Here is a 25431-nt window from a genome sequence, read left to right on the forward strand (position 1 = left end):
CGAAAGGAAACAAAAACAGGGTGTAAAGTGAAAATGATAATTAAAAAGGTGAATGAAAGATTTAGAGTTAGTGAACTATTTTTAGACCATAATCACTCTTTAGAGCCCTCAGAGACTATTCATTTGTTAGCATCACAAAGGAGATTACCGAAAGCACAAAGCTATGCTTTGGAGGTTGCTGAAGATACAGGGATTAAGCAAAAAGCCTCTTTTGATTTAATGAGCAAATATGCAGGAGGGAGGGCTAATTTGGGGTATACCAAAGAGGAGGTAAAGAGTTATCTAAGATCAAGGAGGCAACAAGACATGATCTATGGTGAAGCTGGGTTTCTACTTCGCTATTTTCAACAACAATTAACAGAAAATCCTTCATTTTTTCATGCTTATCAAATGGACTCAGAAGAGCAGATAACTAATGTGTTTTGGGCTGATGCACATATGTTGATAGATTATGATTATTTTGGAGATGTCATTTCATTTGATACAACATACTCTACAAATCGTGACAATAGACCACTTGCCATTTTCTCAGGTTTCAACCATTACAGAGAAGTAGTGATATTCGGTGCTGCTTTATTATATGATGAGACTATTGAGTCTTTTAAATGGCTTTTTGAAACCTTTTTACAAGCACATAAGCAAAAAATGCCATGTACTATGTTTACTGACCAAGATGCAGCAATGGCAAGAGCTTTAGAAGAAATAATGCCAAATGTAAAGCATGGCTTATGCACATTCCACATCAATAGAAATGGGGTGAAACATCTTGGGAACTTAATGAAAGATGGCTCTCATTTTTTGGGTGAGTTTAATTGGTGCATGTATCATTGCAAGGAAGAAACAAGGTTTGAGGAATCTATTATCAAAATATAATGTAGAAGAAAATCCATGGTTGATGTCTATTTACAAGTTAAAAGAAAAATGGGCAGCATGTTACATGAAGCACTCAAAGACTCTTGGTATGAGAAGTACACAACCCAGTAAAAGTATCAATTCATTTATAAAAAGTTGCACTAATCCTGAATTGACTATTAGTCAATTCTTCAATGTCTTTAAATAAGTTGTTATGGATAAGCGATATAATAAATTGCAAAGTGATTTCAACTCATGCCAGAAGTTTCCAAGGTTGATTTTGAAGAGTTCGTCTATGTTGCAACAGCTTTCTCAAGTTTACACACCACCAATTTTTGACTTGTTCCAGCATGAGTATGACTTATGTGATGCTACGTGTATAAAAGAGAGGAAAGAAAGAAAAATAGCTGCAGATGATGATGCTCTTGTTATTGATTATGTAATCACAATGGTTGATAAAAAAGGAGAGTGAAGATTAACATTTGAGCCATCAAGAGAAGATAAAGAGGCTGTCATTACTTGTAATTGTAAGAAGTTTGAACAATGGGGAATATTGTGCTGTCATGCATTGAGGATATTATATGACCAAGATGTAAAGCTACTTCTAAAGCAATATGTGTTAAAGAGGTGGACAAAAGAAGCAAGGTGTGGTGTAGTGCATGATAGTAAGGGAAAGGAAATTGAAGTTGATCCTAAACTAGAATGCTCGAATCGATATAGGCAATTGTGCCCTATGCTCATAAAATTAGCTAGTGATGCATCTGAATGTCCAGAGGCATTCTCTATGGTTCATTAAGCAGTGCTAGAGCTTAGCAAGAAAGTGTCTCAACTTCTTATTAACGACTCATTAGATAGTGTTAATAATGAAGGGGGTGTTGATGATGATGTTGGTAAGAATGATGGTTCATGCATTGGATTCAAGAAGAGAGAACGCAAAAAGATCAATCCAAGTTGGGTTGACAATCTAAGTCAAAAAAGAAAAAAAGTTAAGACTTCAAAAAAATCTACTAACAAGTCTTCACAATGTTCAAAGGTATAATTTTTTTACTTTGAATTTTTAATAGCATGATTTTTTTATGACATTTAATCGACATTGTTGCAGGACACACAAAATATATTAGAAGTGGGTAGATCATCATCTTCGGTGCAATGTGGCCCCCCTGTGTCAAATATGCCGGTGCAAGTGTAATGTGGCCCCCTGTGTCAAATATGCCGGTGCAAGTGCAATGTGGCCCCCCTGTGTCAAATATCTCGATGCAAGTGCAATATGGCCCCCCTGTGTCAAATATCCCGATGCAAGTGCAATATGGCCCCGTTGTGTCAAATATACCGGTACAAGTGCAAACTGGCCCCCTCGTGCCAAGTATGTCGGTGCAAGTGCAAAATGGCCCCTTCGTGCCAAGTATGCCTGTGCAAGTGCTATATGGTCCTCCTATGTCAAGTATGCCAGTGCAAGGGCGATATGGCCCCACCGTGTCAAGGATGTCGGTACAAGGGCAATATAGTCCCCCCGTGTCAGGTATGCTAGTGTAAGGGCAATATAGTTTGCTTGTGCCAAATACACAAATAACAACACAACATGATCTACTTCAAGTAAGTCAAATGTCATTCACAACATTGACGATGGTAAAGATATTATATTTCAAGTTCTCATTCTCAACTAACTTAAATGTCATTCATAACATATTTCATACTATTGTCATTTTATTTTTGTGTTTGTAGGATTCATTGAACAATAATGTAAAGTCACTTGAAGCAATTGAATTTAGTCAAGTATTTGAGAAAGGTAAATCATTGTCTAAATGTATTGAAACTTCTATTACAATTCAATTACATTACATTGTTTGAATATAAATTGTTACAATGTTACAGATTCAAATCTGAATGTCAATACAAATCCTCAACTGTGAAGTCTTCATTTCAGTCCTAGCCTCTTGCTTCAGTCTCCATTCTATTCTTAGCAGTATACACTTGTGGGCTGGTCCTCTTTTTTGTCATGCTAGCTCCTTACTTTGATGTTTGTTCTTTTGCTATAATGCTGCCCAAATTTGTAAGCTTTCTTTAGTGTATACTTGTAAGCTTGCTTCTTCCCATATTGTAAAGCCCAAACAAATTTCTATTTTTATAATCTGCACAATTTGCAGAGTGTAAGAGAATTATCCTTAGACAAGGAAGAAAATGAAGCAACACAATTCCTAAATGATTAGGTGGTCTCTATTCTAAATGATTAGGTGGTCTCTTATCAATTTACAGTTGCAGCTGGGCTTGGCAAATTTGTACTGTATGTGCAAAGTTCTAATGCATGTGCAAAGTTGATTTTGACTATGGGCTTGGCAACTTTCGAATAAGATAATACTAAGCATTGTTCCTCAAATATATATATATATATATATATTAAAACTGAACCAACTGTAAATTGAGGAAACGTCCAGCCTGCATAAAATCAATGTTACAATGAATCATACATGAGAAAGCTTCAAAATTACTTAGCATCTCTCTCAATCTCACTCATATTACATAAGAATCAGTTGGGTTAGGTCAATCATAAACCACTACCAAGTTACCAAAGTGGAGAAAATAAGAGAAAAATAATATATCAGCAACAATACCAAACTATCCACACTTGTTTCACCAGAAATCGGCCAAAACCACAGAAATTAAAAATAGGTAATTCTCATAATCAACCAGGCAAACAAATATAGTGCATAAACTCAAGGTGCAACTAAAACCAGAGAATGATAGAAGCATAACAGAGCAAGGATGAGGTTCCTGGGGCTGTGAAACAACTTTGCAACTTTGCACATGCCTTGGCAAATTTTGTAATCAACTTTGCACTGTACTTTCTTAATTTACAGTTGTGGTTTCCAAGCATTCATATATATAAAGAACTATTAAAATGGTCGGTTGGCTAGACAAATTCAGCCTAGAATTAAGGTCCAAGAATCAATCATCAGAGCTTCCTAGAATTGCCTTAAGCTTCATTACTACTCTCAAATATTCTTCTCATCTCATTCTCAGCATTCCAATAAATTCCAGAGCAAACACTTCCATGATGGTTGTTTTGGATATCTTTCCTAAATTTGAGGCTAGGTTAGTTTTTTTCGTGCTCATCTTTGATGAGAAAAAGCGAAATATACGAGAAGGATATAGAAAAGATATGAAAACTCAGATAATACCAATTATCATAATTATGTTTTCATCTGAGCAAACATTCATATAAACCTTGTCCTATTCAGAATCGTAATTGAGGATAATTAATTAAGCCACCTCCAATGACAACCCCAAAGGATAAACAGAAGACAAAATTTTCATAATTGATATAGAAGATTCATCAATTAAACATTCTCCTGTTCAGAATCGTCCTCATTGAGGAGGTCGAAGGGATCAATGAAGAGATAAACAGAGCAAAACACTGACCTAGATGAGGAGATAATTGGGCCAACGGTGAGAGCAAAGAGGTCAACAGGGAGAAGACGAGGTGAAGAGAAGCGAGGAAGCTGGAGTTAAAGCCCAATGCGAGTCCGATGGCACTGGTGAAAGTAGAGTTACTTGGAAGGTGGCCAGGTGGGGCTCGGAGGAGTGAGATGATGATTCGGTTCAGACTTTAGAGCGGAGCGCCGAGATCAGTCTCTCAGATATCCTCCCCATTGAGCCGACGATGAAGGAAGAGAGCAGTGCTGAGAGCGAGACGAAGGAAGAGAGCAGTGCTGAGAGCGAGACGAAGGAAGAGAGCAGTACTGAGAGGGAGAGGGCTGCGTCTGAGGGTGAGGATGGATAATGATGCAGACGGTTAGGATCGCAACAAGAAATGAACGATGAATATTTTACCACTAATCAAAACGGTGTCGTTTTGAAGAAATGGAGAAGAAATGCACAGAATGGGAAGTGGAGACACCCTTCGCCCGTGTACCCCTAGATATTTCCCTAAATCAACGGTCGGTGTGAAGCCAAAAAAACGTACTAATTTCTGTCACCCCTGTACGATAAACGTTTCTAGAAAAGAAAATTCTACATTTGGAATTACTCACCTTCTCTCCCGAGGCAACACAAAATTCATCCAAACAAGCCTTCACGAGTCCTTACTTGTTCCAAGTTCGCTTCAAAAAACAAAACAAGATCATCCGTAAAGAAGGGATGTGACACAGCCATACCATGTCTCTTCAACCGAAACAGAAGTTAGTTACCATCTGCAACCTCATTCTGAATCAAATGCGCTAGCTTCTCCATAACTAATACAAAAAGGTACAAAGACAACAGGTCACCTTCACGGAAACCACGAGCAGGCTGGAAGTCCACCCCTTTGTCTCCATTCCATAAGAACTGCATACTGGCAGTTAACAATACACTAGTGTATCAAGTACAGGAACAGAAGCGACACTTGAAGCTCTCGTAGACAGTCCATAACAAACTCCCACCGAACCCCATCGTATGCCTTCTCCAAATCAATCTTCAATGCCATAAACCCTCTTCGGCCTTTAATATTCCACATGGAATGAAACACTTCCTGTGCCAAGACAAAGTTCGGAGAAGCAATCAATTGCATCACCCTCTTTAATCTATTAGCCAAAATCTTTGTAACTGCCTTGTAGATTACATTGTAGAGACTTATTGGTCTAAAGTCGATCGCGTATTGTCACCGGGGTGTCACACTTAGGCATAAGCACAATGTTCGTATCATTTAACCATCCCAATCACCGAATCCCCAACAATCTCCCATTGAGACTGATAAAACAAAGGATTCAATCCATCCGGACATGGCGCCTTCGAAGGCCCCATAGCAAAGATCTCCTCCCAACTATCAGAATGTGTCCAAGAATGCAGCTCAGGAAACCCCTCATGAGTGACCCAAGGTTCAAAGAACTTGAACGAGCGTTCCTCGGACCGAGGTTGACTCATCTGCACAAGCTTCAACAGTAGTGGGCAGTGATCTAACTTGATGCGAGGTAAGTGTAATAATGAGACTTGTGGAAAGTAGTCCAACCATTGAGAATCCACCAAAGCCCTATCAAGATGGCTGAACAACCCCCACGATTCCACGTGTACCTTGGTCCCTGAAGTTCGAGAATCCTCGAAACCACTCTCTGCACCCATCGTGAAAAGAATTTATCAGGACCTTGCCGCAGACATGCTGTCGATTCCCTCTCATCCTCCCTAAGCGTGGCATTAAAATCTCCACAAACACACCACCGATGCACCCCAGTCTCCTGAATCGAGCGAAGTTGCTGCCAGAGTAAGCGCCTGTGCACATAATTGGGATGTCCATGCACAACAGAGAGGCACCACTCGTTTGCTTTCCCCCCGTTGAAGACCCCATGAAGGACTTGCGATTGCGACTGCTTTGACATTACGTGAAAATCCAGTTCCGTATCCCAGAAACAACAGATGCCACCACTGGAACCAACTGCCTCAACATGCATGATCACCACACTGTCTCGGTTCAGGCGAGGCTAAAAAATCCAACTTACATTTCTTCCGCATATCTATCAGCAAGCGAGTAAACGCACGACCACCAATACCTCTCGAATTCCGTATGAGCAATTTCAACCAACATTGAACACCCTGACTCCACCACTATGTTGTATTTTTTTTTATTTATAATGTGTTTTTTTGACCGGCAAATTTTTTTTAATAATATACTGAACAACATTTCAAGCCACATGGCCCGTTCTTTAATATTTCATGTTAATCTCGTTTCGTTAATTTTTATTACGTTACATTCTTAATGCTTCATTTTTACGTGCGGTGCAGGTCATTGCCATCAAATTAAAAACAAGACAAAAAAACAACCCTTGCTAATATGGTTTTCATCTTATAATTTTTACATATGCTCTCCTCTTCTCATTTACAAGTCATATGTAAACTAAATTAAAATTTTATTTAATTAAATTATCTTAAAATCACACTATATTTCCAGAAATACCCTTATATTATGCTTAGATTATTGCGTATTTAAATTTGAATCAAATCTCTGTTTTTGAGTGCATAAAATTTTATGAATTTAAATTAGCAGATCCATGTGTTATTATAATATTTTTATAACTTCAAATTCTGTCTATACTCTAACTATTCAAAATTTTAATCACTTCAATCCTTTTATTTTATTTTATTTTTCATATTTTTCTTATTGGTACCTCCCTCTGTCACTCTCATCTCTTCCACTTCCATCTTGCAGACTGATTGAAAAATAAAAACATGTTCAACACTTCTAATCTTCCATTCTAACTTCAAATCTCAACTAATATCTCTTCTTCTATAAGTAGAAAAATAAAAAATAGAATACTTTTAAATAAGAGCAGAAATGCCAAAATATTTTTGACCTACTAACACAAAACCCTCCTTATCTTCATGCATTTATCTGTGTGTAAATGCATGTTTGTGGTTGCATGCATTGTGGTATACGCACGCGCGTGAGTTGGGCTGATCGAGGGGTGGGGGTTGAGAACAAAAGGTCCTAATAAAAGGGATTGCAAATAGCATAAGAATACTCCATTAATTTTTAGCCATATTATTGATCTAAAATAACTAGAATAATAATACATTGATTTTTAACAAGTCATTTACATTATTTAATCATTATGCAATCATCTAATATTGGATTAACTGATGTATCCTCAAATTCAAATATTATCAAATCTCTAAGGGAATTATGGAAACAAGACACCGAAATTAAAAGTTTCACCAGAGTGATTTTAAGGAATGACTCGAAAAGATTTACTAGTTACATCTAAATCTGCCATAAAATCAAACAAAGCTAAAGAAGATAGGCAAGCAAGCACAGCAAGTCAGTCGTTACATTCCAAGTCATTGATAAATAACATATCCAAGGACCCCAAACGACCAAGCATCAGAGTGTAGACGACATATAAACCATCAAAGCAACTTCCAAAAATAAATTAAGACTTGGTTTAAAAGAAGCAAAGCTTCTTAACAATAGAACATAACCCTCTTCACATTCTCCTTAAGATCTGGAAGAGGCCTAACAGTAACACCACCACCTGGTGCTCGAGTGCTCCGCACGGGCCCACCAACGACACGTGCTGCAGCATGACCACTTGTCATGGACCCACTCTCCGACGTCTCCGGTTCCATATAAAACCGAGCTCGGAAGGCTGCCAAATGAGCATAATATGCAGGGGGTACTGCAATGTTTATCAGACAGTGAAACGCATCAACTTTAGATTATAATCAATATATGAGTCGTTCTAACAACAGCTATTCCATCTGTGGCTGCATTACTACTACTCACCAATTGAAACTGAACGAGTGCATCTAGCATAACTGCACAAGCCATGAAAATACGTCACATTCAAAACACAGCTTCACTAACGGAGAACAAAAAGGAAATATCCCAACAGATAAAATCAAGGGAAGTTCATATTACGTATAACAAAGGTTGTTCGTCAGAGTTTGCAGTGCATCAGCTGTGAAATTATTTTCATCCCATAACACATGGTAATGAGCTGGACGGCTTGTTCCCTGTGACCATTTCGATGCAACTATCATTTAGCATCAACGTAAAAATCGCAAATCAATTCAACATAAAGGCAAAAATACTTCACCTGGATCCCAGCATGGCTACAAAGATAAAAGTCAAACTCAGTAGGATGACAGATCTCTGAGTCTACAACAGTGCCTGAAACATTGCCAGATGTTGGCTATCATCATATTGAGGAAACCAGGAAACAAATGTCATCATACATCATAAGTTTAAAAAACATGAAATACCTGGCAATATGTTCCCACTCCGGTCAACAAAACTCTTGTCATGATGGTTGCTGGCAAATAGCCTAGTATGATGACGCTTCTGAACCACCACAAATGTCACAGGTGGCTGATAATTAGGTTCCAGAGATGCACATGCCTACCAGGACAACAGGAGGGAAAATAAACTACGTCAAGGACATGCAAAGGATTCCGATCCCAGGGGAGGATGGGAAGACATCCAGAGGATTAAAAAATATTACTCAGGACACCCAAAAACAAAAAACAAAAACCCCACCTTTCGGATAGCATCAAGCTCAAACAGTAAAACCTGATAGAACTGCCCCTCACTCACACCATCCCTGCAGAAAGGTTTTATAATTCAGAATCAAAGGGGCAAAAACCAAAGCACCTTCAGGATTGATAAATCCAATGCTACCTGTAAAATATAATGCGCTGTGGCTTCTGTCCTGTGGCCCTCCGGAAAGATATCAGAAGCTCCCTGCAAAGAAATCAAACAAAATAACAGTGGGATCCCATTAAAAAGATTCTAGCCCCAATTTTTCCCCCTCAAAAGATAACTGGTGTGGCACGTGCACCCCAATACCACAAATGAGTGAAGAGAGAGGGAATACTTGATCATTCCACCAGTCACTGTTCCCCTCACTGGATCTTGCCATTGTTTGAAAAGGTCCTGAATGAGCTCCTGACGATGAGCTTGAGCACGCACCAAACCAGCATACTTTGTGATTTCAGGCCAATCTTGAGACGCCACAACCTAATATTTAACCCCAAGAGGGGGGAGGGGGGAGAACGTCAATGTAAGTTGAGCCCAAAAACAAATAAAGATTAGACAGATTATTAAACCTAGATGTAATTTCAACATACAGCGGCAATGGATGGACTTGAATCCTCTCCAGGATGTGGGTGAGTAACATCGGCACCAAAAATAATTGTGGGTCGGTCGCTGACTAGGGGTATGCGTCTTGAAAGTGCATCAACAAGCACAGTGTTCCTTCCGCCTACTTTTACATTTATTTTCAAGGCAACATTAGCAAGGTACTGCTTGCTCATTTTATAGACATGCTTAGTCAAACAGCACTGGGAAACAACCCCAAGATCTGTCTCACATATTCGTTTCAGGTCACCTGCAGAAGAAATTAAGAGTATGCTAATAATAAGTCTACAGGAGAAACAATGTCGAAAGATGAATGGGAAGCATCATTACCATAAAGCGAGCCATTATTATCAGGCAAAATAACGATAAGAAGATCAAGCTCCTTCCCCCTCAGTCTGGTTTTTGCATCATGATACCGAGTTTTGAGAACCTTATCCACCAAGTCAGGACGGGCACTATATGGGGGAAGTACGGGCTCTGTGTTGAATGCCTGATTACATTTTAATTATATAGATCAATTATTCCAAAATATAAAAAAGTAAATAATCTGGCCACAAAAACAACTGAGATGCAGAAAAGTAATAGGTAAAATCCCCATACCATGCCAGATATATAACACATCTGAGCAAGTTCATAACAAAACCCACTTGCAACACTATCTTGAACATTTCTGGAAAAATTGATGCAGATCCAGTGGTTGACCGTCCCACCATTGACCATTTTCTGAACCAGTGTATATCAAGTCACACAAGATGGGTTATTTCAGAACTCATTATCAATGACAAACTGTGCACATTCAAAAAGAGATATGCAACATCAATTATAATTATAATGATAATTATAATATAATTAACAACAATTAATTATAATTACAATTACAATTAAAAATCAAACAACCTATGCCTGCAATATCCTTTATTTAACAACAATTAGCTTATTTTAATATACATCACAGATTATGAATGAAAAAGACAGTGATCAAGGGACATTCAATGGAGACAAGTTAAACAAATTAAAAGAGACCTAGGTACCTTATTCATCATATTCCATTGGCCAACTTGAGGTAAACAATTCTTTTCTCTACCTGTATCATGGTATTTAAGCTGCAGCCAAAGTTTAATTTCATCTAAAGAACTGATTAACATGTTCAAAGTGAGTTAAAAAAAGTAATAAAACAAGATTAAGAAGGAAATACCCAGGGTGCAGGAAGGATGCGAGCTTCAACTTGAGCTAGCTTTTCACTGATTTTGATTCCAAACTCTTTAGCGTAAGGATCGTCACGGTAAGCATTATGATGAACTGTCTGAAAAGGGGCATAATGTATGTTAGAAAAGGCACAAATAACGTCCAATCAATGGCCCATTAACAGTGTATTTGGCATACACGTCAAGATAATTCTAGAAAAGTACTTAACATGTAATCAAATTTTGAGAAGACATTAAATACTGCTTTATGAAGGAAACAACCACAGACTTGTAAATTTCTCACGTTATAACAATGCGGTGAAGACATTAAAGCACAGAAACAAAGTTGAATCAACAATACCCTTAAAGTCTTCCGAGCAGAAAATAGAGGTCAAATCCAATTAAAAAAAATGAAAAAACCTACAGAAACTTCCGCATGACATGCAGCACCTACTAGATGAAATACGAGGTCACAATACTAAAATATTTGTACATTCAAAATTTATCAATATATGAGATGGTATGAGGAAATCATCTGCTGACCTGCATAATATCACGCTCCCTTTCAACAGGACGCTGGCATGTGACTTTGAGCAAAGCAGTAATCTGCTTTTCATTCAACCTCTTCGAGTACCTTTGACCTTCTACTATCTTACAAACCTACATTCAGCACAGGATATTACCATGCACTTCCATATAACACAAATAGTTCATGATTTGTGAGAATGTTACCTCCATTGGTAAATAGTTTGGTCTCTGTGCATTGCCCACTTGCAAGCAAGGCCATTGGGTATGTTGAATGACAAATCCATATGTTTCCAAAAAATACTGAACAACAGACTTCATTGTTCCACTTGCATCAACAGGGAACCTAAAATTGGGAGGCGAAAATACGTCAACAGAAAATTTTTCATAATACTTAAGAGAACTGTATGTCCTAGGGGACTATATACTCACATAAGCTCTCGGGTTGCTTGTGAAGTCAGACCAGAGATACGATATTTTCTTCTCATGTTTCCACGGTGTGTCACTTCAACTTTGATCCCCCGAAGTGCTTTCTTTATCTGTCGGTTGCAAAGTCACATTTCTCAAAATGGGAAAAAATGCCTTGGATAAGCACAACTATTAGGAACAGTTCAAGATAGATAGACAGAGACAGACAGATAGAGAGATTTGGCGAAAAAGGGAATATATCGTTAATCACCAAAAGAGTACAAAGAATGCCCAGATCAAAAAAGGGGCACAGAAACAGAAAACAAAGAAGAGAGCTTTACATTAGCATCAAGAAACTACGTAATGTTGGGTCCTGAAAGCTACGTTTATATATTGAGGCTTCCCAAGCAAGTAACTTTGGCACTCAGTGACAAAAAATATAACACTACTAGTACAAGAAGTACCAAAGTAAATGAAAGCTAACCTTTACACGATCTGCATCAGACAATGGGCGGGAGGAGACATCACGACTGAGCAACTGAGTAACAAAATCAATTACCGGCAATGGTTCAATGAATGCAGTTGAGGACATATCTGCACATCCATCCGTAAAACATTAGACCGTTTTATCAACTAAAATGCTTAATTCGATAAAGTACTGAATTTAAAAGAGAAAGGGGGAAAAAGAGAATATTGTATGTGCTTGCTTAATAATTGCTGAATCATTATTACTAACAATAACAATTATCAACTGTATAAATTATAATTATAATTATAATAATAAATAACTGAACGATGTAACTGAAATAACAAAGAGATGAGATGACATCTAAATATTAAAACTAGAATTAATAATAATATGATAATACTTACCAATGTTGAGAGACAATCCCATCTGAGTAGGACGAATACTTTGATAGAAACCACGCCAACTTTCCAATCCATCACCTAATGGTTGCCTTCTACCTAGATCTGGTGAATAAAATGATCTCCCCACAGGACAATACCTTGAAGAAAAAATCACGATTAGCATACAAAACAAGAAGATCAAGATAAGCTAAATTTTACTGACTCTGGGAATACAAAAGCATATTCAGTTATCCACTATTCAAGTACCTAGCTGTAGGTATTTCACGCAGCACGATGTCAAGAACCTGAAGAGCTTCTTGAGGAGCATCAGTTTGCCTTCCGCGCAGGAAGAGTTCTAGATGATGTAGATCTACCCGGGCAGCCAATTTTATCACAACTTTGAACTCCCTCTCTCTTCTATGATAACACATATACAAAACATTATAATATAAACTACCACAGACCATAAATTATAAGTAAAGAAAAAAATAAGTAATATATGTACCTTGGCCCTCCTGATCCATCATCTTCATCAAGGAGAGTGATTTTGAACTCCTTTGAAATGAAAGGAAGCGGACCAGCAGTGTAAAGGCTCTTGCGCCCATCATATGCAGGAAGTCTCTTACCCAGATGAGACTCTCGATACAGCCTCACCAGCTGCTCCATAACAGCACGATTGACACCCCTTGATGTCACTTCTGGAGTGATAGTGACCTAAATATCATCGTGGAAAACATATTGGTAATCCATAAAGAGGAATAAAGAACAAAACAAAACTGTATTCCAAGCTAGAGAAGAGTGACTTACATCATAGTGGTGAAAATCTTTCGTAGGTAACTCTGCAAAGAAGTGGTTTGCCTTAACCAAACGCTTGGTGCCATAGCTACCCTTTCCAGGCCTAAGGGGGAACCTCACTGATTTGCTTGAGGATGGGGCAGGAGAAACAGATTCTGAATGAATTGTCATCTCCCCCATTTGTTGTTCTACTTGTGAGGTATCAGCCTGTTGGGAAGAACTGGCCTCAGATGTTGCAAATTGAGGGGTCACCCCAGCATGATGCGGAAAAGGGGTAGCTTGGTGCAGCTCGGGTGCTTGAGGTCCAGATGGGCCCCCATAAGGTCCACCACCTCGGCCACCACCAATGCCCCCCCCACCACGTCCACGACCTAAATGCTGCGGAGACTCTCCCCTCCCCCTTCCTTGATATTCAGGAGCGGCACCATACTGCTGTTGGGGCATCCATCGACCCCGCCCCCCACCAGAACCTCCCCTTCCTCCTTGAGGACCCCAACCTCTACCTCCTTGGGATCCTCCCCCTCCTGCTGCTTGCTGTGGGGGTGCAGCACTTTCAACATGGTGTGGAGGTCCTCGACTATTGCCCCCACTCTCCCAAGTCTCGGAGCTTTCACCTCCACTGGGTGCTTCAGTTCTCCTTTTCCTTACCATGACAAGCACTACAAACAAAGAAGACATGAGGAAATTCTAGATACAAAAAATGAATAAAGACAAAAGATACAGAAAATGAATTTACTACTTCTCAGTTTTGGAATTCTAGAAACAGAAAACGAATAAATACAAAAGATAATGTCGCAGTGACTACTTCATTCATACACCAATACTCTATCTATCACTCTACTATGAATGAAACTTAAATATTATAAGGAATACCCTAAGATCTACTTAGGAAAAGGATGTATAAAGAGCTAGTTGACATAAAAAATAAATTCAACATGTTTGGCGCAGCATATCGCATTCATGGAAACGGAAACTACGATCAAAGTTCAAACACACCAGAAAAGAGTCTTCCAAACTAAAAATATTTTTAACATTGAATGTTCAGGGCTTGTAAAAGCCAAAAAATGTCGCTAATAAAAAATGTCCAACACTTATAACACAAAAACCACCAATACATGGTCTCACACATTAAAGACAAAATTTCACAGAATAACAAAGCAACCGTACTATTACCTTCCTCGCGGAGAAAACAACAGAACAAAATATAATTATCGCTCAAAACTCACAAATCTACAAGGTAAAGACTCGGGATCGGAAACCTAACCAATATCAGCATTAGCATCTTAAAAAATAAAATTACCCCAAACCCAGAGCATATATGATCAAAATGTAAAAAGTCGAAATCGTGAGAATCCGAGTTAGATCGGACTCAGAGTCAGTAACAAGTCACAAAAACGTCAACCACAGCTAATAAATAGAATAGATACACTCCTGAAACCAAACAGAAAGCACCACAAAGACTCAGCCCCACACGCAGACCAGAACTACTGAAACATGACTCTCAAAGAGTAAAATCGCAAGCAGAATAAACAAATCTTCGACAGAAAAAATAAAATAGAACTAATGACCAGAACCCTAAAACCAGGGAGCGAGATTACCTGCAGACAGAAACAACCGTTTCGTCTAGGCACCGGAAAACCCGCAAAGACTGGCTGTAGAAAGAACTGTACGAGGACTCTACACGTACGGTAAGAAACGCAGCACCGCACCACCACTCTACGTTTCGCAGTCACACACACGCTGAGCAGAAAGAGGGAGAAATTGAAGGGAAAAGAATGACCAGTGAAGGGCATTGAACTTTGAAGAGGAAAGAAAAACCACGAGATTGCCATCAGACCCCCCTAATTACGTTATATTTCTTTTCCTAAATTATAAAATATTTGTAAAAAATTTTAACACTTCTAAAAATATAAAATTTTATTAATAACACCTTTTAATTTTTTTATTAATTGAATATTAAATGAGAAATATTTTTAAAAATTTTTATTTTTATTTTAAAAAAAATAAAATTGTTAAATATATTTAATAAGTTTTAATGGTATGTGACATTTTATTCAAAAATATTTTATAATTTAAAAAAAATATTATATTATAATAATTATAATTAAGAGTAAGAATAAGAATCAGTGGTGTGTATCCAAAACAAAAAAAAAAAAATAAAAATAAGAATCAATGGAATATTATATATACATAGTTCTTCTAAAATCACCACTCCATCCCTATCGCCCCTTTTCCATCTCCTTCTCGCAGTACTCCACTCCTCGAGCGAATAGGCAGGTGAATGCCCCTGGCACCTGCCTTGCCCCGCCCCTCCCCTTCCCTCTCCTATCCTTTCGAATGGAGGTGGGGTCCACAAGAAATAAGCTTCTGAAACATTTCACGTGATCAATGACTTAGCTTTGTAAGAAAATTTAATTAATTGGCTCACTATCCTACATGGATAATGCCGTGGCATTGCTGACGTATTAGGCATTTATAGGGCCCAAGGTCAGTCTCCATTGTATCCTTACCATTTTCATTGCACCTGTTGTCTTGAAACTCAAAGTGGACATCAAACTAAAAAGAATAATGAGTCATGATTCAATTGATTAAATCAGCGATCGAATTAATGACATAAAAATTAAATAAAAATAATATTTATATACACAAATATATAAATAAAATATTAATTTCTCAATAGTATTTAGGAACTTGATGTCAAAAGTTAGATGCCTAAATCGCTAGAGTTAGAGGCAGATGTATGTTAGTACAAGCTCACAATCTCGAAGCAAAATGATAGAGTTGGAGGCATGTCATCGTGTCATGACTCGCAAGCTTTCAATCTCAATGTCAAAAGCTAGATCGCTAAAACTGAAAGTAGAGACTGGAGGAGAGATCAAAGGTTGAACCTGGGCCATCGAAGAGAGATCGAATATTAAAGAAGAGAACTAGAGACTAGAGAAAAGAAATTATAAATCAGAGCAACTAAACCTAAGTTTTTTTAGACTTTGGACTGGGTTGACTCGCTTTGATTCTCTTAAAACCGCCCAGGTCAACCAGTCCAAATGCTCAAGTGGTCTAAGTGGTTGAATGAAGCTATTATGCTGAGCAATTGATGATTGGACCATCCAGTTCAATCCAAATTTCAAAACATTGATTGCACCTCATATTAGACATTAGTACTAATTTCTCCCTTCTAATTTTACAAGATATTTTTAAATTAAATTTTAAATTTTAAATAAATGTGTATATCATCGTTAAACGCATTATGGTTTTATTTTTGTGAAATATTAGATAGAGATAAAAAATAATAATTAGAAAAGATTAATATTGGAATAAATATAATTAAAAAAATTTATTTTCATCAAAGTATCTTATATTTTGAGATATTAAATGGCTTTCAATTGTGTCTTATAACTATTAAAGCACTCATGCATCACAACAGTTTTTTAAAATAAGTGTCAATTTCACAAGAAAATCTTTCACAAAATCGTATCTTGTAGCAAGCACATTCTTGATATTATTCTATATGTGAGGTTGTGTAATTATTGTCATTAATATTAAATATGCATATTAGAGCATAACAATTGATAAAAACTAAAAACATACGATGTAAATGGATATAAATGGGAAACAAATTAACAAAAACATAATTATTTAGTTCAAATTATCAAAAATTTTCCTATAAACAATAATAGAAGTTCTATCCGTGGAGCGACCAATCTCATCAAGAACCAATATTTTTAAACTCTCCTTTTTTTGAACACAAAAATCAAAATAAGGCAAGTACAAACCAACATGCCACTAACTTTAGCCCTGGCTCTTATTAATGGTCAATTGGTCTTGGCAAAAGCCAATATTGTAAAATTCCCTCCTCGTGGTAAATGGAAACCCATCATTTAATGGACACATGGCAATACACAATATGCAATTTGCATCCCCTCATTTTGATTTAGACATTTATTGGGCCTTAAGAACATATTTTTCCAATTCATATAACTATTAGGCATGTACCTTTACACAAACTTGCCCATAGACTTATCAATATTTTTATTAAAATAATTAAAACATCCACTTTAAACCTTATTTCATGATTTGAGAGGCACAATATTGAAATTGAATTTAAAAAATATGTAGAGTAAAGGTCATCAAGAGAATTGATGTCTCTATCATCTTTTACAACACTATCAAAATTTAAATATACAATTTTCTCATTAAGGACGAGAGATAACATTTATTTATTTGCTTCTTCAACCAAAGTTATCCTAAGAGCTAATATAATTATATCCCTAAACTATGAAGAGTTATAGATATTATTAATCTAATATACTTATTTAATCCGATACCTATGCATAATTCTTCAAGAATACCTATAGCTAGAGAGCTAAGATATCTAGGAGAGTTAACAACTTTTTCCATAATGCATCATTAGAAAAAGTAGATTCACTCTCTTGGTTTGAAATATCATTACATTGTTGTTTTCTACACAAATGCTAAAACATCCTACATTCTTACCCTTCGAGTTAATTAAATTAATAATATTTTAAGAAAGTTTAAGGATGCTTAAATATATTAAAAATGATTTATAATTAATTAGGGCTTAAAAAAAGAAATGATATATCTTTGTAATAAAATATTTTCAAAAAGAAAATAATAATATTTTTGAGTAGTTCTTTTTGTACTAGATAATAGACATCTCAAGCTTTCTATAAAGTCATAATTCATAATTTTTAAAGCTGTGTGAAATAAATTATAAATTTTTGAAATTTGGTCAGTGAAATTATACAGTTAGCCGTGGTGAATTGCACTTTTGGCCATGACAAACAACACACTTTCTATCTTTTAATTTCTATTTGAAACAAAACTTGTAAGTGGGTGAAAAATAAAGGATTGGGTGCAAAAATATGAGGCTCTACTAGGGTTTTTGATTTCCCATCATTAAGGTACGATTTAGGTTTCTAATCATTCAAGATAACTTTCTCAATCTCATTTCTACATTCTAAACCTCTCTTTAAGCTAGTTTATGCTTAGATTAAGCTTGGGTTTTTGTTTTTATGAGTACCTAGTCATTGGGTTCAAATTTTAAAGTGATTTTGATGTTAAATAAGTTTATTTTATGTAGTTTTGGCAATGATTATGATAATGGGATGCTTAAATATAAAAAATCTAGACTTGAGGAGAAGTTTTTATGATGATTTGAGGAGGCAAGGACTAGATAAAGGTTGTATAAGTAGAATGATGATTGTGGTGATTAAGTTTAAGCTAATAGAAGTTAAAAATAGGATTGTTTATTGCAATATCGCTAACCAAAATCTTAGGCCTTAATTACAATTAAAATCTAATTAATGAAGATTAGTCATTAATGATGTTTGATTATGGTAAACTATAGTTAAAACCTTTAGAAATATTTAGACTTGTTGGAGACTCTCTTGCAATCTAGGTTGTACTCTTGGGGTAGTAACTCAAGAGTTGAGATAACCGAGAATTTGATTATAGTTTATCATTGTGTCTTCAACTTTGGATTACAAATTATTGTTGATATTATGTATTGAACTATTTATATTTGTTGTGAAACTCTTTGGCTTTAAATTAGTAGATGGGTGAAGAAACATGCCTCTTTGTGATAAATGTTTGGTGATTATATTTATATGGATACTAAATGATATTGATATATGAAACGTTAATCTCAGATTGGTTATGAGATGAATGTGTCAACATGATGAGTGGTCATAATTAATGATGTTGGAAGGATTGTGATAAGCATGCATGTTTGTGATAAAATACTTGATGATTGTGTTTATGTAAATGTTGTGTGGTATTTAAAATATGATATGTGGGTTGGATTGGTTATGAGCTGTTTATGTTAATGTGATGTATTTGTGACTATATTGTTGGTGAACTATGATAAGCATGCAAATTCTAGTGATTATGAATATATTGAATTATTGGAATATGCATGAGCACGAATTTGTTGAGTTAAACTGACATGAGCATGATAAGTTGGAGTTCACCCTAGATTAGTAAAATCCACATGGTGCAATCTCCATTAAGTTTGCATGCAATGGTTGGCATATTTTATTACTAATATGCTTAGTATTGTCAATAACCTACAAGTGTGATAAGGGTTAGGCACGATGCTCGATATCACTGATCCTGGATTAGACTGTGTGGGTCAAGCACTTATGACACCCTAGAATTTGAGTAAGGGGAATCGATGATCTAAGAGTGAATATAGAAGATTTTGGCTGAGTGACCCCTTACAATTAGAGAGCAAGGCTAATACAGTCATACAGGTTACTTCGATATAAGTTATTAGCCCATAAGTTCGGTCAAATGATATAAAGAGAGATATAAAGTGGATCATAAAGCATCGATATATGAATATCTATGATTATTATGATAAGTTGAGTTATATGTTATGAATGGTTATATGTATGCAACTATTATACTTTAATATGCTTTAATTAGATTTTTTGGTTATTAAGATTGTATAATCTTATTCTTGTCTGTAATTTTTTTTTTGGAAATGATAAGAGTAAGGCTAATAGGGGAAGCAGTGGAGACTATAGACACTTAACTTCATAAGTTAAGCCCTTAATTATTTAGTTGTATAATTGACTATTTAATACTGCTAATATTAAAAATTGTATTTTTGGTCTATCTTATCTTTCGCATGTAGACCATTTGTTGACTTTGACATTTTTAGCCTTAGGTTTTTTAGAAAGGCCAAGGTGCAAATGTATGATGCATTTGGTTTAACACTTGGTTTATTTATAGAATGAGTACGTATGACTAGTCATCATAGTAATTGGTGCAATATTATGAATTAATATTAGAAGGGAGACACTTGTATATATGCAAAAAGCTTAAATGCTTATAGTGGCACTTAATGTTCCAAAATCCTCATTTGGTATCAGACCAAATTATTAATGGCAATAATGGTTAGATATTTAAGTTGTTTGCATTTGGACTCTTAGATCAATTTAATCGAAAATCTGAGTGATTAGTTACATGAGATTTATTAATGATGATTGGTATGATTAATTGTAGATCAATCATCTTGTACACTATTCAAGTTTTGGTATATCTTGTGAAGAATTTTTATTAAGGGGTAAACATTTGACCTCTCAAAGGTTTGGAATAATTGAGAGAAATTTAGCCTGTTCATTTATTTGTTAATTAGTTATAGCTATTTACAATTGAATAGAAGATATGAGCATGTTTTTAAATATATGAAAGAATGAAAATTGTGGCATAGAGTTAATATTTAATGGTTTTGTTGTGAAAAAGAATTTGATTGTGTGAAATTATTTCTTATGCTTTGTTTAAACATGATTTGAAGAAAACATGAATTTGAGAAGTAATGAAATTGTGATTAGAGTGTATAAGAGTATGAGAATAATGAGTATGACATGTGCATGCCATGTAGAGAACTTAATGAATAATTGCATATATTATGTGTTAGCTATGATTTCATTGTATGATCATATGAGGCAGGGTTTCGCTTAGAGGGAAAAGAGTAGATATCGGAAATCCATATGGTAAGGCCGCCATTTGGAGCTCGATGGCTTGCCTCTTTATTTTATTATTCCACTTGTTCTTTAAGAGACTTTCCCACTTGTTCATCGAGGAACTCAAACCTAATTAATTCTACCAATTCATGAGGAGGTTAGATTGGGGTTATGACATTCCAAGATTGATAAAATGGAGGGAAACCAGGACTTACAAGTAAGTGTAGTAGCCTTAGTCGGGAAGCTCTTCACAAGTAAAAGGTTTGGGTAGTCCGATGACCAAGACAAATCTCCCTAAATAGACATTGGTTTCAAGTTGAAGGTGTCAAGAATGGATAAGGTTCGCATTGATCATGCATATCATAAAGGTTGCATGGTTGTTAGTGTTATGACCATTGCATGTTAAATAATCTAATATCACATAATTGTTAGTTTTTTGACTATATGAATTGGGTGGTTTAATATGTGAATATTTTTCATTTGAATATGCCATTTGTATCACTATCAGTATTTAAACTTGTATTTGTATAGGCTAGATTAACCTTCATTATAAAGTGATTATACTTACTCCTCTCTCTTTAATATTTTATGAACTAGCTCATCAGAATAGGACCAACGAAAATAGTCAAAGGCTTAGGATTTATATCCTAGATTTGTAAGCCTTGTTATTTAAGAGTTTATATATATAATTTATCTTGATAATTTCAATTAGGAGATTGCATGTTTTTGCTTTGTTACATCATTTGATTCTTGATCTAAGTTGTGTATTTTAGGCCCTATGTTATATGTAAATTAAATGTGAAATCCAAATAGGATCAAAATATTTGTGCAAGTAAGAAATGAATATATTTATAAATGATAGTGATTTAGATGTGAGATTACATGATTGAGACTCGCCCTGTCATTTTTCAGATTAAAGGGCCGAGCTTTAAAAATATATTATACATGTTATTGGAGTGTTGTGGTGTGTTACACAGGTCTTGTTAAGCCTGTTAAGTATAGTCTAGGGGTGGTTGTGAGGTTATGGCACTTGGTTGTAATTTTAGACACCCTAGTTATGTTTTGAAAGCATAAATGAGTAAGTTTGTATTTTGGCATTCAACTTTTGATTAAGAAATAATTTAAATGTGAAACTAGTGTCATTAGCTAGAGCTTGAAGAAAGCTTTCTGTATACATCTAAATCACCTCAATCAGATATCAGACGAAGAAATGGGGTATGTTGAAATTTCAGCCAGAAAATCTGCCATGATAGCTTTTTGTTGTCATGGGTTTCTGCATTTTATGCCACAGCATAAAATTTTATGTTGCGGCATATTATGTCATAATCACTATTTTTACTTTTTAACCCTAATTTAATGTTATCTTACCTTACATGATATCCATGCTTTTGTATGTATATTTTGCTCTGATTTTAGTTTATGAAATGATTTTTTAAGCATGTTAAGTTTTGAAAAACTTAGGATCTCATTTATATAAATTTTATAAATTTAGTAATTTACTTGAGTTAGTTCTATAATTAGCTCATTTTAAGAGTTAATTGTGGATAAGGGCCTTACATTTTTACCTTGGTTGGCTTATCATAATGCACATTTTTTACATTCATGGAAAAATCACCTCCGCCTGTTTAGCCACATGTTTGCAAGTTACTAACCTAAAGATTGCCACCACCCATATTACCAGTCTCTTACCATGCATATGAACCATCACATTCCTAGTATAATTAGACATTTGACATCAAATAAATCCTGCTTTCGATCTCGTCCATTCACCAAAAAAAAAAAAAAAATAACCCCAATTCAACAGCTTAATACCAACGGAAAAAGCACACAATAATTTTCCTCTAAATTAGCTTTGCTTATGGGTGACACGGACACCCAAGGTTACAAATGTCAGTTTGATATATTATTGTTATTATGATTTTTAATATTTAAAACTCTCACAAGTCATTTCTCTCTCTATTTTTTTTTACAAGTCATTTCTTTTATATACCATCTACTAAGATCACTAAAAACTTTTTTTACAATACTTTTTCGAGGTTTTTTGAAAGAGAAAACATAGAAAAAGCAACAAATATTTTTTAATTGTCACTGATCTACACCTTGATTGTGAAAATATTTGTTGAGCTTTCTGTCAAAGAGTTTCAAAGAATATTCTTGTAATAGAAGTACTTTACTTTTATACTTATTCATTCAAAACTTCTTGTTGTACCTTCTAAATATGTCAAAGTTTGTGAATAGTTTTGTTTGGTTGAAAATTTTCTTAACGCCCAATTCACCCTTTTTAGATATTGTTGCATGATCTAACAAACTTATTTTAGTTACATATTTGAATTTTAAATTCCAATATTTACTAATTTTAAATCAAGCATGAATAATAATTAAAATATACAACTAGATTTTTTAATATAGTTAGAAACATATGGTCTTGTTAAAATAAAAAAATAATTATACTATACAATCATTAGTTGTTATTGAAACCAATTCATTACAAAAAGATTCTATTATTCAAAAATTTTTCAAAACGATAATTAAATTTGAAAATAGTATATTATCAACTCTGGAGTCTGAAACTGCATAATCAAACTATGAAAAGTAAAAAAAAAAAAATCAAAATCTTAACAAAAATCTTAATTGGTTACATGATATATTTAGATTTCGATCTTAATATTAATGTCCATAACATCTTATTCTATTATAATTATGTAAAATAAATATTTAGATGAGAGAATTAGTTCAGAGTCCCGTCAAAAAGCCTTAATCACTTTAAAATCCTACAAAATTGTCAAATAGCTTTGTAGTTACTAAAGTTTTGTTTGGTTTGCACCCGATTTGCACCCCAACAAAGACTTGAGTAGCTTAAACTTTAGTTGGTGTGCTAAAAGCTCATTATGAAATAAAAATATTGTCTGTGTTTAAAAAAAAGTTTAAAAGAGCTTTTGAGGGCAAAAGTTTGTTTGGTTGAAGATGATTCAAAGAGTTTTTCTTCCCAACGCACATCAATGAATGAATATGGATAATTTTTAAGGAGAATGACATGTAGGTCTCAACATATTTAATTAATTTAAATTAAGTCTTTAAATGTTAAATTTAAAAAATTTATAAGTTCGCCTTTCAAATTTACAACGTCATTATAATAATTTTTTTTGTTAAAATATAAATTATAAATTATAAATTATAAATTCTTCACAATGAAATTATAAAATTGAGATTTAAATTTATAAATTCTTAAAGTTTTGCATTTAAAATTTATTTTAAATTAATTATCCTCTGTCATTCTCCTTAATTTTTAATACTTCAACTTTTTGTCAAATTTCTCTCCCCAGGTACTGCCGTGGATACTTTTTTTTTTTTTTTGTTCAGCAGATACGATGAATGAATTATTAATTGGCCAAGAAAAATTATTATGATGTTGATTATTGAATCATTTATGACTCTGAGACAAATGACTAATGACTAATGAGGCATTGTATTCTTGTGTGGAAGAGAGAGTGACAATCGGCACAGCGGCTATTTTCCTGAAACTTTAATGGTAGATTATATATATATATATATATATATCAACCAATTTACCAATTTATTTTAATTTTTTAGAATTTAATATTTTATCATTCATCAATTTATTCTAAATTTTTAGAATTTAAAATTTTATAATTTATCAATTTATTTTAGCTTTTTATAATTTAATATTTTGAATTTTATCATTTCATTCTACTTTTTTAAAATTTAAGATTTTTTATTTATCAATTTATTTTATATTTTTAATCTAAATTTTTCAAAAAAATTAATTTTAAGTATATTTTTATTAAAAATATTAAACTACTCATAAAAATATACAATAAAATACATAATTATTTTTTATCATTACACATCTGTGAAATCAAATTATTTAAATAAATTTTAATGTATTCAATTAATTTTTTAAAAAATATTTAAACATAAATCATATTATAGTCATATTTTTTTTAACATCAATTTACTAACCTCAATTGATTTTAAACTTATTTTAGAGACTCGTTTGAAGTCCGGCAAGAGCACTGGCCATCATTCACCATTTCCGTTATCCGACCCGCCCTGCTTGTGCTCCTGATCATGCTTCTCCTTGCGAAAATATTCCCATCCATTTTTTCGTGTTCTGCAAAAGATTTCCAAAAGCCAATATCAATCTATATATACTATACAAAAATAGAATAAACTATTCATTGACATCATAGTTATTTGTTCTATTTTTTTACCAGCGAAATTATATTAAAATAATCCTATATGTGATAAAAATAACAAATTTAGAATTTTGTAAAAAAATACCACAAATCATGATGAATAACTTAAAGTTTTCAAATAACAAATTCAAAATTTTAATGACATACCCACTAAGTAATTATTATTTCTTGCCTCCCTATGTGCAATATTTGAAATATTGACAAAATTGAACTCAAAATGATGAATAGAATCCATCTCAATTCTCAAGATGCAACTTCACAGCAGTCTAGTAGATGAAACTAATATTGTATGGATGGTCCATAATCTGATACAATCTAGAGCACCGTGAGACCTCAAATTTTAAATTTTATATATCTTAAATGGCTATGATGTATCTCCAAAACATGCCACAAAAAGCTTTAAATGATTGCAAGAATCTAGTCGCCTATTGCAAAGTTGTTAAATAAGTATTATATATTGGTTTAAAATTGGACGTAATTGATGGGGTACGCATGTCAAAAAGGAAATACAA

General features: G+C 34.4%; 1 protein-coding gene across 2 annotated transcripts; it reads right to left on the reverse strand.

Annotated features, from left to right (window-relative positions):
* Window positions 1-7518: 7518 nt before the first annotated feature.
* Window positions 7519-15012, reverse strand: LOC129293811 (protein argonaute 1-like). Of its 2 annotated transcripts, none has more exons than XM_054931923.1 (22): window positions 14811-15012; window positions 13225-13871; window positions 12923-13131; window positions 12685-12831; window positions 12442-12575; window positions 12053-12162; window positions 11593-11699; window positions 11368-11506; window positions 11179-11295; window positions 10647-10754; window positions 10483-10554; window positions 10052-10174; window positions 9782-9941; window positions 9442-9701; window positions 9189-9331; window positions 8993-9055; window positions 8852-8915; window positions 8578-8713; window positions 8412-8485; window positions 8234-8328; window positions 8099-8130; window positions 7519-7991 (listed from the first exon to the last, which is right to left on the reverse strand). In XM_054931923.1, the coding sequence occupies exons 2-22, from the start codon at window positions 13861-13863 to the stop codon at window positions 7777-7779; spliced, it is 3147 nt and encodes a 1048-aa protein (XP_054787898.1). In that variant the 5' UTR covers window positions 13864-13871; window positions 14811-15012; the 3' UTR covers window positions 7519-7776. The 2 variants fall into 2 exon arrangements, with proteins under 2 accessions (XP_054787898.1, XP_054787897.1); XM_054931922.1 differs by having other exon boundaries at window positions 12685-12834.
* Window positions 15013-25431: the final 10419 nt, after the last annotated feature.

This window comes from Prosopis cineraria, unplaced genomic scaffold (genome assembly GCF_029017545.1).
Source record: "Prosopis cineraria cultivar Desert tree isolate PC_DT_omini unplaced genomic scaffold, ASM2901754v1 PC14, whole genome shotgun sequence".
Lineage (NCBI taxonomy): Eukaryota > Viridiplantae > Streptophyta > Magnoliopsida > Fabales > Fabaceae > Prosopis > Prosopis cineraria.

Excerpts from the sequence above, each read along its gene's own strand:
- LOC129293811 (XM_054931922.1), bottom strand. The coding sequence starts at position 13,863 with ATGGTAAGGAAAAGGAGAACTGAAGCACCCAGTGGAGGTGAAAGCTCC. Across the intron at positions 12,835-12,922 it reads GATGGATCAGGAGGGCCAAG|AAGAGAGAGGGAGTTCAAAG; the intron begins GTACATATATTA and ends GTGTTATCATAG. Across the intron at positions 7,992-8,098 it reads CACTCGTTCAGTTTCAATTG|TACCCCCTGCATATTATGCT; the intron begins GTGAGTAGTAGT and ends TAAACATTGCAG.